This window comes from Poecilia reticulata, linkage group LG12, assembly GCF_000633615.1.
Source record: "Poecilia reticulata strain Guanapo linkage group LG12, Guppy_female_1.0+MT, whole genome shotgun sequence".
NCBI lineage: Eukaryota > Metazoa > Chordata > Actinopteri > Cyprinodontiformes > Poeciliidae > Poecilia > Poecilia reticulata.
This window is the reverse complement of record NC_024342.1, coordinates 3,123,604-3,139,000: the sequence shown is the minus strand read 5'-3', so window position 1 is coordinate 3,139,000 and position 15,397 is coordinate 3,123,604. Positions and strand designations below refer to the sequence as shown.

The window sequence follows — 15,397 nt, the reverse complement described above, 5'->3', positions numbered from 1 at the left end:
CTGGAAATTAAGCTGTTAGCACGTACTGACAGTCATGAGGCTGTCGGACAGCAACAGTCTGAAGTGTTCCCTCATCTTCATGATGCTATTTGTTCTCTAACAAACAGGGGTGGGCAGCTCCAGGCCTCGAGGGCCAGTCTCCTGATGTGGGAGTAACATTACCACCTGATGGAAGCTTTAAAAAGTTATGTACTTTTTTTTTTAACAAAATTGCCCCTTTAAGAAGGATACAGCTACAGTTTTATTTATTGTGAATTATACGGAAGAGGATTAAGGCCACTGGAAAAAAAGAAAAGAAGGCGGTGCTTTTACAATAGGAAGTGTTGCAGCATTTAGGCGAGGTTACAAAAACACTGAGGCCTGGACCAGCTAAAAACAGAAACACAACCCTCCACATAACAAAATGGGCCTAATGGCCTGTTATGGCCCATTTAGCCCAGTCAGTACATTAACACCAACATTTGCATGTTTTGTCTTGCCAACTGCTAATATTTTTTGCATCCTTTCAACTGTTGAGTCATTTTCATTGGTCTGTAGCCGCTTGGCACCATTTGACTCCATTTGAGATTATTTTGTGGTTTCTTTCATGTTGCAGTGTTTCAACTCTGTCCAACTCTTTGTAGAGTCTAATAGCTCCTCTTTGATATATTAGCCCTTTTTACTGCAACCATCTTGGCTGGAAAGCCTTTTGGAATGCTTTCCAAAAATATTCACACCCTTATAGATGTATTTTTTTTCCATCTTTTGTCACTTGTCAGTGCGCTTCCTTGGGATTTTACTTACACAACAGAGTGCGGCGTTGTGATGTGGAAGGAAAAGGATAAATACTTTTCAACTTTTCAAAGAAAAAGCCTGTAAATATTCAGCGCCATTTAATCTGATATCCCTACATAAAATCCAAAGTAATCAATTTCCATTAAATCCTCTAGTTAGTAAACGTAGACTAACTTTAGCTACATTAGCAACAGTACATCCATGTATAGCCATGTTTTAGAATAGCCTAGTCCAAGTCTGAATCTAAATCCAGTTGAGAATCAGTTAAAACTTGAACATTGATATTCACAGATGCAATCTGTTCAATCTGGGATTCACATTCCTGACATGAAATGTGCAGAAAAAAAAAATCAAGACATGTTTCCAGTTTTTTTATTAGAATTCTTCAATTTACATTGGAAAAAATGAGGTACTGTGTCTAAAAAACAAATGACAACAATCCCAACGCTAAAGTAAATAAGACATCTTAGATGTGTGATGTGGCTGTAGAAACAGTAAAGCTGAGGGCGGGGCTCAGGGGTTTACGGGGCTCAGAGGTTTACGGGGCTCAGGGAGTTGAAGGGGTTAACAGTGTGGCGATGAACCAGTGAGGACAAGCAGCTGTTACGGACCAGAGATCGCTCGAGGAACCAGCCGCGCCTCGCTATCTTTGTGGCCGTTGAGCAGAGACAGATGAAAGCAACGCTGTAGAAATGCAAAACTAAACTACGGGAAGATACCAGAAGATTCCACCACATTGATTTCACCTGTCAGACAGAGTGGCCACGCAGACGTAAAAAGAGGTTCTCATGACCGAGAAGGATTTCAGTTTAAACCAAATAAAACCGGGCGTGAGTAAAAACTAAAAAGTGTTTGAACTTATTTAAAAAACAAAAGCAGACACACTTCACCTATTTAAGAAAAGAAACATCAGCCAGCCTCTGCAACCATGTTTTCATTCTTTCATGCTTTTAGGTAAAGACTGCTGGAATGAGTTACACACTTTTACACCATCGGTTACGTCTTTCAAGACCTACAGCGAAATAAAACGGTGTGACTTCAGCCAGAACATCAGGAACTCCTTCGCAACCGCGCACCGCCAAATTTCAGGGCCGACAAATCCCCTCCCCCGACTCCAGACTCGACTTTTAGTGTCAGAAAGGAGTGCAGGGAGTGTGTGTGTGTGTGTGTGTGTGTGTGTGTGTGTGTGTGTGTGTGTGTGTGTGCCGTGGAGGGGTGGGGGTAAAGCAGAGGAGAGTCCAGAGGAGAGGAGCTACATGAAAGGTGGTGCTGTCCGGTACAGGTGTGGAGTTCTCGTTACACGTCCAGCTCGAAGCCCAACCCCAGCTTGTGTCCGCCTGCGTTGAAGTTCTTCCCATCGATGAGGGCAGAGAGGGTGAGCTTCACGCCTGCAGACACAACCACAGGTCTCCAGCAGCGTCCAGCACAAGTTAAAGCTGATGTGTTTTTAAAAATGTAGGCATGAAACGGCAGTAGCTGCAGCTACACACAAACAGAAAAGCTTAGAAATATCATTTTCCAATCATTGAACATATGGACTTGTTAAATTCATGAATGTATTTCAAAACCCGTGTTGTTCAGTTTCAGCACTTTGTCCACTTTTTTAACCAAGAGTAGAGCAAATATGAAAATAATCCAGTACGATTTTGAAGACACTTATCATTTTCAGTGCTTTATTTCTGTTGATTTTGTTTTTTTCAGCCAATTAGGTGAAATAAACGTTAAACTTGTTGCAAAAGATTGGGCAAACAAGACGCAAAATACCTTATTTTCCGCACTATAAGGCGCACCTAAAAACTTTCAATTTCCTCAAAAACCGACAGTGCGCCTTATAATCCGGTGCGCAGCCGCTGACTTCATTTTCCCCCATAGAAGAAGTGCGCGGTGCATGCTGGGATAGTTGTCAGAACGCTGGTTTGTTAATAAAGTTTGATAATACATTTAAAGCCAGGGGGGAGGGGCAGAGGAAGAGAGACAGAGACTGCAGCGGCAGCGTGTTGGTTGGTCTGTGTTACCCAGAAAGCAGTTGGGCACAATATCGTAACACCAACACCGTGAGTGAAACAATGACTGGGGCAGCCTAGTAATTAGCTGTAAAGTACTCGGGGACCATTTCGTTACAAATATGGATGTGTAATAATAGAGTACGGAACAAATTGGCAACCCAAACTGAAACGTCTATTCTATGCGCCTCATAGTGCCGAAAATACAGTAGTTGATTTAAACAAGCATCGCTTTGCACCACTTCACTCCACAATGTCGACTCTGCAGTCAAAATGTTACACAAGATTTATTTTAATCACTTCCTGTTCTTAATGTCTCTAAGGTGAATTGACATTTCTTTCTTTTCCTCACTTCTGTTTATATATTGGGATTTTTGAATCCCATAAAGACGCAGACTTGTGAAGTTTTCAGTCTGACCTTTTTGATCGATAACGCTTTTTCAATATATGTAATAATAACTCGAGTGTTATGATGTCACAATTCACCTCCAATGTTCTAATCTTATTTTACTGAAAAACGTGAAACTAACTGCTATTTTAGACATTAACTATTCATTGACTGTTCTGAAAATTTGGCGGCTTTCACAGATTTTTCATTTTACCCCTTAAGCCTTTTTATAGACAATTAGAAATACAGTAAAAGAAGCAAATATCAAGTAATTTACTTTTTAAAATAAGGAACATTTTATTGGACAAAAGAACATTCAATTGCAACAGCATAACATTCATGAATGTGAACCAGATGAAGCTACGACTGCAACGTGAGGCGTTTTGGGTAAAACTGGAGATTATTTTATTCAAGTGCAAAATGTATATTTATTTTGTACAGCTTTGGCTTAATTACTTACTCAGAAGGTGTTGTTTTTTTCAGCAAATTGCCTTTATTTGAGTCTGTAAAATCGATTTGTAAATTGGTTGGCAACTAATTGAATAATCGATTCATCACGATTAATCGTTTCAGCTCCAGAAGTAATACACTTTTTTGTCCCTGCAGTCAAATCCCTCTCTCTTGGCAGAGGAAAAATGTTCAAATCTTCATAGACTTTACACCCCCGGTCACAAAACTTGTTTCTACACAACATGAACATCCATTTTTTTACACCCTTGTCCCCTAATGGGGTCAAGAGGGTTGCTGGTGCCTATCTCCAGCTAGCGTACCGGGCGAGAGGCGGGGGTCACCCTGGACAGGTCGCCAGTCTGTCGCAGGGCAACACAGAGACACACAGGACACACAACCATGCACACACACACTCACACCTAGGGACAATTTGGAGAGGCCAATTAACCTGACAGTCATGTTTTTGGACTGTGGGAGGAAACCGGAGTACCTGGAGAAAACCCACGCATGCACAGGGAGAACATGGAGACTCCATGCAAGAAAGACCGGGCTGGGAATCGAACCCAGAACCTTCTTGCTGCAAGGCAACAGCTCTACCAACTGCGCCACTGTGCAGCCCCAACGTGAACATGTCAACCAAAATTCCTGGGCTGGTCACAGCAGCCCGGTTCTGAACCGGAGCCTACCTTGTCGAAGGCCCTGGGTGTAGCCGAGTCCAATCAGGCTGGCATTGTTCACTTTGGCCTGAGGGAGGAAACATAATATGCTGTGAACCAAGAACAAACAACAAGAGGTTGAAAGCCTTCGCCAGTGAGAAAACGGAGCACTCACAGACAGAGAGGTGTCCTTGTCCAGCATGTATTTGCCTGCGATGCCGAAGCGGGTGTTGTTGCTGCCGGCGATCCAGGCCAGGGTGACCGCCATGTCCAGCTTATCGTCCACCTTATGGTAGATTGAGCCGCTGAACTCGCTGCCTTCGTTACTGAGAGAGAGGAAGGAAGAAAGCGTTGGGAGACGTATCGCCGAGGCTCAGACCCAGTGAACTCAAACCAAATACTCACACGCAGGCGTGCACCTGAAGGTCCGCAGAGTTGAACCCCACAGCGAAGTTGTGGTGGCTCGGTTTGGATTTGGTGGCATCGTAGAACGTCTGGTAGCCGCCCAGCAAGCCTTCGTAGCCCAGCACAACAGAACCGTGGATGATGGGGCCCGCGAGGTCCAAGTCGCAGCCCAGGTTCATATTGTGGCACTTGTAGCCCGTCTTCAGCTTGCCAGTTTTCTTGCTATAAAGTCAAGCAGCAACTACTCTTACGGTTGTCTTCATTACAGAACTTCATTAAAACCATATATTTACAATCTTACCGTATAAAAAGGTGCACAACTGGGGTTTTTTTTTCTCACTGTCAGACATTGGATCAGTTTCAACTTTTACATTTTGTAGATTATTGAGATTACAAACATGAATTTTATTGCTAAATGTCAAAACAATGACAGAAAGTTTTGGTTTCTTCCCATCAGACGTTTGCAAAAAAAATTCCCACGTATTTGGTAGAATTGCTAATTTAGCTTGAAATGTTTCGGATCTTCCTCCACAAATTTCTAATAATAGTTTCCTGGAATTCTGATCCATTCCTAAAGACAGGATGACCGAACTGAGACAGCTTTGTAGGTTCAGGGTTTCTCCTGGCAGGCCACCAGGCTTTACTTGCCCCCCGCCTCTCCCCACCAGCCTACCATGTTTATTTTAAACAGGGTTCTTATACACCAGTGACAGTAAAGACAGATGTAGCTAGGTTTGTAGTTGACATGTAGAACTGGAAGTGCCACTCCTGAACCTGTGCGTTGGCCTCATGTTACTATTTCTTCCACATTATGATGCCTTCTCATGCACCTGCATATTTTTGTAATTTAACATAACAAAAGCATGGCAGGCCCGCCATGATCTAGCACCCCTACCAACGGGCTTAGCAGGTTTTCTGAGGGAAGCCCTGAGGTTGCTTTACCCACACACACCTTTTCCACTCTTCCCACTCATTTTCTGTGGGCCTAAGATCAAGGTTTTGTGACGTCAACAACAAAACATCGATTTTGTTTTCTTCGCGATCACTTTGGTTGCATTCTTTATGCTCGACACATCCACCAACTTACTACAACAACTTTGCACAGAGCAAATTTTCCACAACGCGCATCTCTGAAATTTTGCAACTATGTATAGACAGTTCAGTGTGGAAAAACATGGTGGACAAGCAAGAGCTCCTCTTGGTGGAGGTTCAAAAAGACAGAGGACTTCATGATCCTGCCCATAAGCACCTCCATGCTCTCAGGTGTCCCTATGTAGCAACCAAGCGGGAACGACCCAGAGTACTAACTTTGTAAAAATTGTGTCGGCCAGTCTTTTTCCCCTGCACGGAACGTACATGTCCAGTATGGAGGACCAGTATGTTTCCAAGCTTTAACTTCCTGGCTGATGTTGATGGTCACCAAGTTCTAACGGCTGTCCAGCCCACATGAGAACAGAACTCATTTTACTGGGAAAACATCCCTCTCATCTGGATGAACTGACCAGACTTGCAGCGCTCCACATTTGTCTTCCTGGTTTCTTGGTTGGGTTCTTTTGGTTTCTCCATGATGTCCCACAAGGAGGCAATTAACCAAGAAATCATTACTGATATAAATTTGTTATAAAAGTATTACAGATTGCACTTTAAAAATGAGGTAACTTTATGTTATTAAAGGTAAAGTTTAAACAGTAATGATTTATTGGTTAATGCCAAGTTGTCATAACAAAGACATTTTGAATAATGTCAACTTTGTATTGAAAGTGTCATAATTTACCAAATGATGCTTTATGACAACAGTCATAAATATTCATGAAGGCTTATTCATGTTCCTAACAGGTGTTATGTCATGTTTATGACAGTGTCATGACAGTCTTATTCACTCCCCTTCAAATAAAGTGTTACCGTAAACTCTAACTTTGAGTTCATTTAGCGAACAGAAATAATTTTACTAATCCTAACTGACCTAAAACAGGAAAAGCTTCATCTGATGTAATGCCGACTGAGACAAAGATTGTGTCTTTTGATAAGTGTATATGTAAATGTGTGGTTTCACTCGTACGTCTTCCTGTTGAAGCAACAGTTGCTAACGAAAATGCAACAGGCTGCTTTTGAAAAACAACTTTGTTGCATTTTCTAATAGCTTACAGAAAAATCTGGCAATTACAACGGAGCATCTGGGCCAGGTTAAGGACTGATCTTTTCAATTACAATAATAAAGTCAAAACAGCGGAATAGACAGACGTTTGCTAAATCAAGTCCTGCTACTGATAATTTGATGCAGATGTGTGAAGAGTAAGTACTTCCTTATTTGTAAAACTGATAAAGTATAACTTCACAAAATGCTCAACAATCCTCAGTTTAAGTTTTTTCTTCTCAAAAAATGACCACTTCAACGTTGTAATGAATATTACAACTGTTTTCTCGAATTATTATGACAATTTTCGTCTTATTGCATCTATTTTTGGTATCATTACATCGTCATTCCCAAATTATTGCTACTTTATTCTTCTATTATTATTACTTTATTTGAAGGGTAATATGACTTTTTCTCTTGTACAAGAGAAAAAAAAATCTGTGACAATCAATTTTGTCAAATGTATTCAGATGTATGAAGGTGAATAAACACAACATCAGAACCGACCTACAGATTGACATAGTCTGAAGTCAGAGACAAACAAAAGCGGCCTCACCCTGTGTTTGGTACAAATGAAGTTTCCATGCCAATCTTCAGTCCTTTAGCAAGCTGAAGAGGAAAGCTTAGTGTCAGCACATTTAAACTTATAGAACATTTGCAACATTTAACAATGACTTGGGGCAGGGAGGAACTAAATAAACAACAAAAACACACACACACCTTGTCTTCCACAGTCAACTCATTAGTCAAGATGTTGTCTGTGTTCCACTTCTGGCTGAGGGTCATGTTGTGATCCTTAACCTTGTACGTGGTCTCCAGGTTGCCAGTAGCCTTGCCTGTGTCCATGTTACTGCAGCCTGTAGTGTGAAACTCCTGCACAGCGAGAAGAAGGGGGACGAGGTAACAGCCTGGCGGAGCGCCTCAACTGTTATTATTAGAGGTTAAAAAAAAAAACCCACAATCATAACTGAACCAGACCAGGGACAGCAACAAAAAATGTTAGTGAAGGGAAAAAAGAAAGGACAAATCACGTTTCAATTCCAGGGTTTTATGTGTCCGGACCTGATTTTTGGGTAACACTTTATTTGACGGGGTGTGCATAAGACTGATATTACACTGTCATAAACATGACATAATACCCGTCATGAAGATGAAAGCATTCTCATGAATGTTTACAACTGCAGTCATGAAGTGTCATTCGGTAAATAATAACACTTTGAATGCAAAGTTGCGTTAAAACTTGTGTCATTATTTAAAGTGTCATTATTAACCAAATGATACTTCAAGACAGCAGTCGTAAACATTCATGAAAAGCCTTCATCTTCATGACAGGTGTTATGTCATGTTTATGACATACATGACATATGACATATGTAATGTGAGTCTTATGCGCACCCTGTCAAATAAAGTGTTACCAATTTTTCTAACTAATAGCTCACAGAGCTGTATTCAGCAACAATAACTTGTTGTCTCACTTTATCAGATCACATTTCTACAGTTCATTAAGGTTTGTGGTTTTATGGATCTATTTTCCAGTCGTTCTGACGCAGCTGAACGTTGTTCCTACAGGTCCGCTGCTCATCATCAACTTTCTAACCCTAACTCGTGTTGCTTTGCAGAGAGGAGAGACTTGCTTTTGACTTTTGCAAGCAAACCACTATTGTTCAGTCTTTTGTTCTTTCCAGTCACCAACACTAACATTTCACATGCCAAGATTATTTTTAACATGTCCTGATACACAGAACTCTAGTATTAAAAGGAAGTTGTCCTTTCTTTTTCCACAACATGCACTTGAATCAGTACAGTAACACCTGCACATGTAGATATCTCTGATCTCATGCAAGGAGGTGCCAGTAACAAAGCATGTACAAGAAACAGACAGAAAATTGACACAAAGTGTGGATAAAATCAAGAAAAGTAAAATAATTTTTTTTTAATATATCTTTTATACTACCACCATATTGACAACATATGATGTAACAAAGCTAGTTAACGTATGCAGACAGAAACGTTAGGTGCAAACAAAACAGAAATGACTGAAAAATGGTAATAAAATGGTAATTTAACCATTTTTTTCTCCGATTGACAGAAAAGATTCAGTCAAAAAATTTAAAATATACATTTTTCCACATTTTAATTGTTAACTAGGTTGTGGCTTTTTCTTATGAAAGCATTAATTCAGATTAAATTATAGATTTAAAAAAAAACATTCCTCAACAGTATTTGACCATTCATCATATACTACTGTCATCTAAATAGGCATAATATGTCTTAAACCGCTGGGTATGGGTCATTCTAATGTAAACTTTACTGAAAGTTTGTTTCAGTGAACTTTACAGCATTTTGACAAAACTGGTTCTGCTTTTCTGCCAAAACCAAAGTCAAAACAATACAAACACTGATGCTTGTCTCGTATTAGGTTTCTTCCTTGTTGAGACGGACATGGCAAAAGGTTTTGACAATTTCTCATAAAAACCCTGAGTGGGTCTTCACACACTGTTTGGTAAAAGTAGAAAGCAAATAATATCAGGAAAAACAAACAAAAACAACAAAAATAAAAACTGGAAAACCTTTGTTTTTCTCAAGTTTCCACAAATTACATGGAGACAACATAAAGAACTTGCCAACACTGCCTTCCAGTGGCATAAATATGTAACTACACACATTACATACATGTCTGCATAGAATTTTCCTGAAGCTGTTTAATATTATAAAGGTGTTTAAAATGAAGAATTTTAGTTCTTCACAATAATTATTTCCTTGTGACATAAAATGTGGATTTTGAGCTCAATTAAATGATGTATCTCACATTACTCAATGTTTTCAAAAACCTTAAGAAATACGAGATGGAGAGGCTAATGTGGGCAGGAAGGGTCTCCTGTAGCAGTCTAAATTACAGAGAATTTGAGGAAGACTCTTACTGAAGACAGACAAATAAATATGTTTGATTCTATGTAACCATACACGAACCAAAATAAAATAACACACCTCAGATAAACGCCAAAAACAAACTTGTTTATCATCGAGGGTGGAAAAAAGTAAAAAGGTAAACAAGAAAGAAAAAACAATCAAAGTTCTACTTTCCGTCTTTACTTTTTGTCACACTTAAATGTTTCAGATCATCAAACTAATTTGAATATCAGACAAACACAACACGCAGGTTTTACATTAAGATTTTGCCCACTGTTCTTTACAGAACTGGTTTTATTCAGCCAAACTCGACGGTTTTAGAGCAAAAAAAGCCTAATGTTAGTCCAGACCAGCCATTTCAGTGGTGAACTTTCTAAAGCCTCTTTCTGCTGCTTTTCTCTTGGGATTGAATCCCCTTTCACTGCTTCACTTGCAAATAAACACACAGATTACATCATGACACGGTCAGGGACGGCCATCAGGAACTAGATGAACACATCTGCAACACCCTGAACCCGAATATCAATACAGACTGAGCTATTAACAGGTTTCCATGATTTCACCAGGCTTTGTTATGCAACAGATTTGATGGAGAAATAAAAGATAACAAGACACTGGATTCTGAAGGCTTGTCTGAGTTGACATTTTTAACTTGAAAAAGATGAAAGAGGTAGTACTATGTATTTTCAAAACACACAGAGCCATTTTATAGCATAAGCAAGTAACTATGCTAAGTTCTGCTACATATCAAATATAATCAAAAATTCACCGTCTCTTCAAGCAATCCCTGCTCTTTCTGAAACTCTGCCTTCAGGAAGTCGTTACAACATGGCTCCTCTGTTAACCTTTTAAGGTGTTTACCAGTGTTGCTCTGAGAAGTAGGTGCTATAATGAGCTCAGCTGATGCTCTGTTCCACCAGGTGTTTGCTAATTGCTCCTGGCTAGTCTGAAGGACCTGATTGGGGGAGTCACACCCAGTTTTCAAGCTTGGAAGCTTGAGAACTGATGTTCTGTCTTTGAAGGCGGGGCTAGGTCCACCCAGGTGTTTTGTGTTTTGCACAGCTGAATTGTTGCCACGGAGATTAAAGAATTTGCCAAACATGCGTGAAATAATCAAAACAACACTTCAGGTAAGTTTTTGATGAGGGAATAACATTATAACATGATGTAAAGTGCAAAAAAGTTGATTTTGCAGAATACTGCCCCTTTAAAAAACTTATAGATGTTAGTAGGAATATTTTCGACATATAGAAGTTTCCCTTTGAACTCTAAATGTAAGGAAGGATAAAATGCTCCTCTATTCCTCATATTATACTCTGAGACCACAACTGACAGAAACAAACTTGAACATTACAGACAAAAAGAAACGTAAAAGAAAATATGAAACGGACAGTAAAAGCAAAGGATGGGGTGAATGGAGTTCTGCGCGACACGGTGGGGAGGATGGGGGCGGGCCGCCAGAGCGGTCGGTTAGGTTCGGGACGTCCATCTTACCATCTACGTTAGAGCGCGAGCAGTCCGGGGCGGCAGCATGGAGACAGAGCGGCGGTTAGGAAAGGAAAGGCAGAGAGACAGACGACCAATCACGGCGCGTCGAGTTTCTCTGCAAGTGAGGTCAGGTAAAGCAAAGCAGCTGGAACGCCGGCGGCGCTCGGCATCCTGGGAAACCTTAAAGCTCAGATTTACAGCGGTTACTTGTGCTTAAAGGAGCGTGAAGCGGAAGATGTGCAACAGCAACGCTGCAGGTGTCTGAGCGGTGGTGATCGGACGGCTGGAAAGCAGCAGGATGAGAAAGGAGAAATGGAGCAAAGAAAAGGAGTTCTCACCACGTCACTCTGAGACCTGGTCTTCAGATCTATCTTCACAGCCCCAAAACCTGTTGGGTTCAAAACACACACACAGTGAGCAGGAGGACTCCACTGCAGGTATTAGCCAATCGAATGTCACAGAGAAGCTTCACCAATTCAATTTTAAGACCATTATGAACAAAATTTAAGACCTGCATCACGACAGAAATGAACAAAAGACAATGGCATGTCTTATTTATTCTGGTAGTGCCGAGTTTTTTGGCACAGAATGCATGTAACAGCATATTGGTATATAGCAAAGGTATATTAGCAGCTAATTAGCAGTAGCCTCAACCACCTCAAGTCACAAAACGGAACGTAAGCATCTGAGATGTTTGCCTGACAGAAAAGCACGTTTTTTATTTATTATGGGGGGGTTTTTGGCTCTAGTGGCCTTTATTTGAAAGTGCTAAGACAATTAAGTAGGTACACAGGGAGAGAGGGAAGACATGCGGCAAAGGTCACCAGGCCGGGATTCGAACCTGCGACGGCCGCGTCGAGGACTAAGACCTCCTTATGTGGGTTGTGCTTAACCCCTGCGGCACCACAGGACCCCGCCTGACAGAAAAGTACAGCAAGAAAAATTACGAGATTAAATAGTTCTGCCACAAAAACATTTAAGATGAACGTATTTAAGGCTAATTTGCATTTTTTCAGATAAATTTAAGACATTTAGTGCCAAATGTCTTAAACGGTACATGAATATGGATTCAGTCTAAATGTATCTAAAATTAATTTTAGATGCATGAATTTAAGACTTTGTAAGGAAGCGTGGACACTCTGAACAATAGTGCCAACAATAAATTGACTTAAGTGAACAAATCCGGTTTAAGTACTCACTTCCTGACTGTGAAAAGGAACAACACACTAAATATGACGGAATTCTGCCACTCTAGTAACTAACGTGTTTCCAAACTTCATGGATTTTTCACAAACAAAATGCTCCTGTTTGTACAAATTTCTCTCTACAAAAATAATGTACGCGTCATAACGTAGCCATTTGCGTCTGATTTTAGGAAATATAAGTGTCATCGTAGACTTTACGTTTTTTTTTTTTTAAACACTAGTTGAGCGCTGTTATGTCACGTCCCTTCCTCCACTGGCGTCCATGGAAAATATTTTTGTTGGGTCATTTTTGAATGGCTCCCTCTCCTAAATGGCATCGGGTAAAGACATGAGCCCAGTCAGATTTTTAGATCAAAGGGTCCCGGTCCTCACAGTTCAAGAATGTTTTTTGGATACTGGTAACCGCGTTTAAATGAAACGAGTCTCTTCGAGATGATGCATCCCGTGTTACTCAATGAAATTCTCTCTTTAGCATCTTCTGCTACGTTCATTCAGCAGATTAGTATTCACAAGGAACAGCAATTTTTCTAGTCTGTACTACAACTCAGCAAAAAAAAAAAAAAATGTTGCTCTCTTCAGAGATTCCCAGCAGGGAATAATATTTTCTTGTGGTTAAAGCATTACTCACCGTAGCTCTTGCTGAAGATGTCCTTGGCGGCCTTGCCAAGGTCCGTGTATGTAGGAGGATTATCCATTTTTCTGACAAAGCCAAAAGTAGAAAAACTGTTTAAATCACAGCTACAAAAATTATAAGTAGCTAAAGCTAAAATATTTAGATAATAGACTGATATTTTCATGGTTTAATTTCAGCCTCCTCACACCCCAAAATAAGACAAAAGGTAAAATTGTAAACATTTTCTTCTTTTATTGCCTTTGACTTTCATAAAAATTTCTTCTATTGCTGTACGTTGCAAGCAAATCTGGAATTAGTTAATTTGCTAACTCAAGTGGCTTTTAAAGGTGTTCAGATTTTGTCATCTTGGAACTATAAACCTTTAAAGACACCAAAGTGTACCTTTAGTTTCATGGATAGAGAGCAAACAGATGGTTAGATAAGACAGATGGATGGAAGGAAAGAGAAAGATGGAAAGAAGGGAAAAAAGAAAGAAGCAAGGAAGGAAGGATAMGGATGGGTGAAAGAATGATGGATGATGGACGGAAGCAAGGAAAGAATAAACAAAAAGAAGGATAAGGGTAAATGAATGGAAGGAAGGACGAATCTGGGGCTAATTAGTGGAAGGAAGGAAGAATGAGATAAGAAGTTGATCAATGGAGAATATAATTTCTAGACAATAGGATATGGATCTGTAAAAACTTTTTTTTTCCTTTCACCAAACTTATTCAAACGTGGACTAAGTTCCAGGTCTAATTCCATAATGTTCCTGAGAGCCTGGGAACTGTGGGGGTCCCCTGCTTCATTCAGAGTGCTTCACCTTCATTAATACCACCTGGCATGTAGAAGAGGTTGGAACCTCCTCTGTCATCACCAGATAGTTGTAGCATCTACAGGGGGACAAAGGGCAGCAGATGGGCCAGTGAGGGAGCTGAGGGGGGTTCAGCTTGCTGCTCAGGCCAACCTGAATGAGGAGACTGTTAGTTGGTCCCATCCTACACCCAGTTAAATCCCCACTCAGCTGATAAAGGCCAGGATAACGCCGCCTTTCCAAATGTTTGTCCTGAAAACGTGGAAAAGCCTTCCTCCAGGGATTACGTTGTGCTTTTCATGGCTCAGCATCATTACATAAGGAACACCGTTAGCTACTGCGCTACAACGCACTCGGAAGAAGCTAAGGCTGGAAACAAACGCGATAGTTGATACTGACGCACGCCCCCTAAAAGCCCTGCGGTGTGTTTGAGGTTCATTCGTGTTGTCAAAGCCTCCTCACCTGTCCAACAGAGCTATTAGCAACCGTATCCACAAAGCCTACAGAGGACCTTGACGTGATGCTGCTGAGAGGATTGACAGCTAGCCTAGCTAAGCGTTGCTTTTTCTGAAGACAGGGCACAATGAAGGAGATCTACTACTGAGCATGCGCGCGCTGCCAGAGCCATCTACTATCTCGTGTTTATGTTTCGCATTTTCATAGATTTTCGACAGACACATCTGTCACACTAAATGTAAATCAAAACAATAATGAACAAAGCAAAACATAATAAATATTAAGGCAACCACACAGGTACCATACCCCTTCTCACGCTCGCTGCTGCACGCAGGCGCTGTTGTCATGGTTGCCTAGAGACACCAAACACCTTGCTGGATGCTGCATTCAAAATCCGCTCCTTTTTTAAAACGTCCACTCGGTACTGTAGTCAGACGGTGAGGATGAACAAAAGCAGGCACGTGCAGAAGTGGGGAGGTGCTGGGGGTGTTTGAGCACCTGCCCTTTTTACTTCTTGCCCCCACGTGCCCTTTTGGTCAATGTTTGTTTATTTATTTATTTATTTATTTATTTATTTATTTATTTTGTATTATTATTTTCTAAACCCTCTTCTGACACATAACATGTACTAAAATTCTTCTTCTTCTTCTTCTTCTTCTTATTATTATTATTATTATTATTCTTATTATTATTATTATTATTATTATTATTATTATTATTATTATTATTATTATTATTATTTTGTACAACATAATAAGCCCTCCGGTCACCTTTGACCTTTTGCCCGTGACGCATGACGCAGTTGCCTCTCGCGCAGTGAGATAAGGCGGCTAACTGCGGAGCTCAACGTAGCAAACGTTCCAGATTACATAACAGTTTTTGGTGAATTAAAAAAACGTTTTTGGTGAATAAAGTGAAGTAGACTTGCTGCTTGTCAGATGACGGAAAACGTTGAAGTATCGTTTCTGCTTCAGCTCGGAGTCGCGGTTTAAACAGAGAGGTAATGAAATACAACAGACACTGACAGGCCTCTGCGTCTGCGTTTCTCTGAAGAACTACTGAGCGGGAGGAGACAGCCAGGTGAGGAGAAACTGTTCTTATCTA

General features: G+C 40.5%; 1 protein-coding gene across 3 annotated transcripts; it reads right to left on the bottom strand.

The window, feature by feature from the left end:
- Positions 1–1,130: 1,130 nt before the first annotated feature.
- On the bottom strand, positions 1,131–14,655 carry LOC103473231 (voltage-dependent anion-selective channel protein 3). Of its 3 annotated transcripts, none has more exons than XM_008423293.2 (10): positions 14,600–14,655; positions 13,042–13,112; positions 11,547–11,596; positions 11,215–11,217; positions 7,531–7,683; positions 7,367–7,419; positions 4,677–4,898; positions 4,447–4,597; positions 4,302–4,359; positions 1,131–2,162 (listed from the first exon to the last, which is right to left on the bottom strand). In XM_008423293.2, exons 1-10 carry the CDS (start codon positions 14,638–14,640, stop codon positions 2,071–2,073), a joined length of 894 nt encoding a protein of 297 aa, XP_008421515.1. In that variant the 5' UTR covers positions 14,641–14,655; the 3' UTR covers positions 1,131–2,070. The 3 variants fall into 3 exon arrangements, with proteins under 3 accessions (XP_008421515.1, XP_008421517.1, XP_008421516.1); XM_008423295.2 differs by lacking the exon at positions 14,600–14,655 and adding an exon at positions 14,300–14,435; XM_008423294.2 differs by lacking the exon at positions 11,215–11,217.
- Positions 14,656–15,397: the final 742 nt, after the last annotated feature.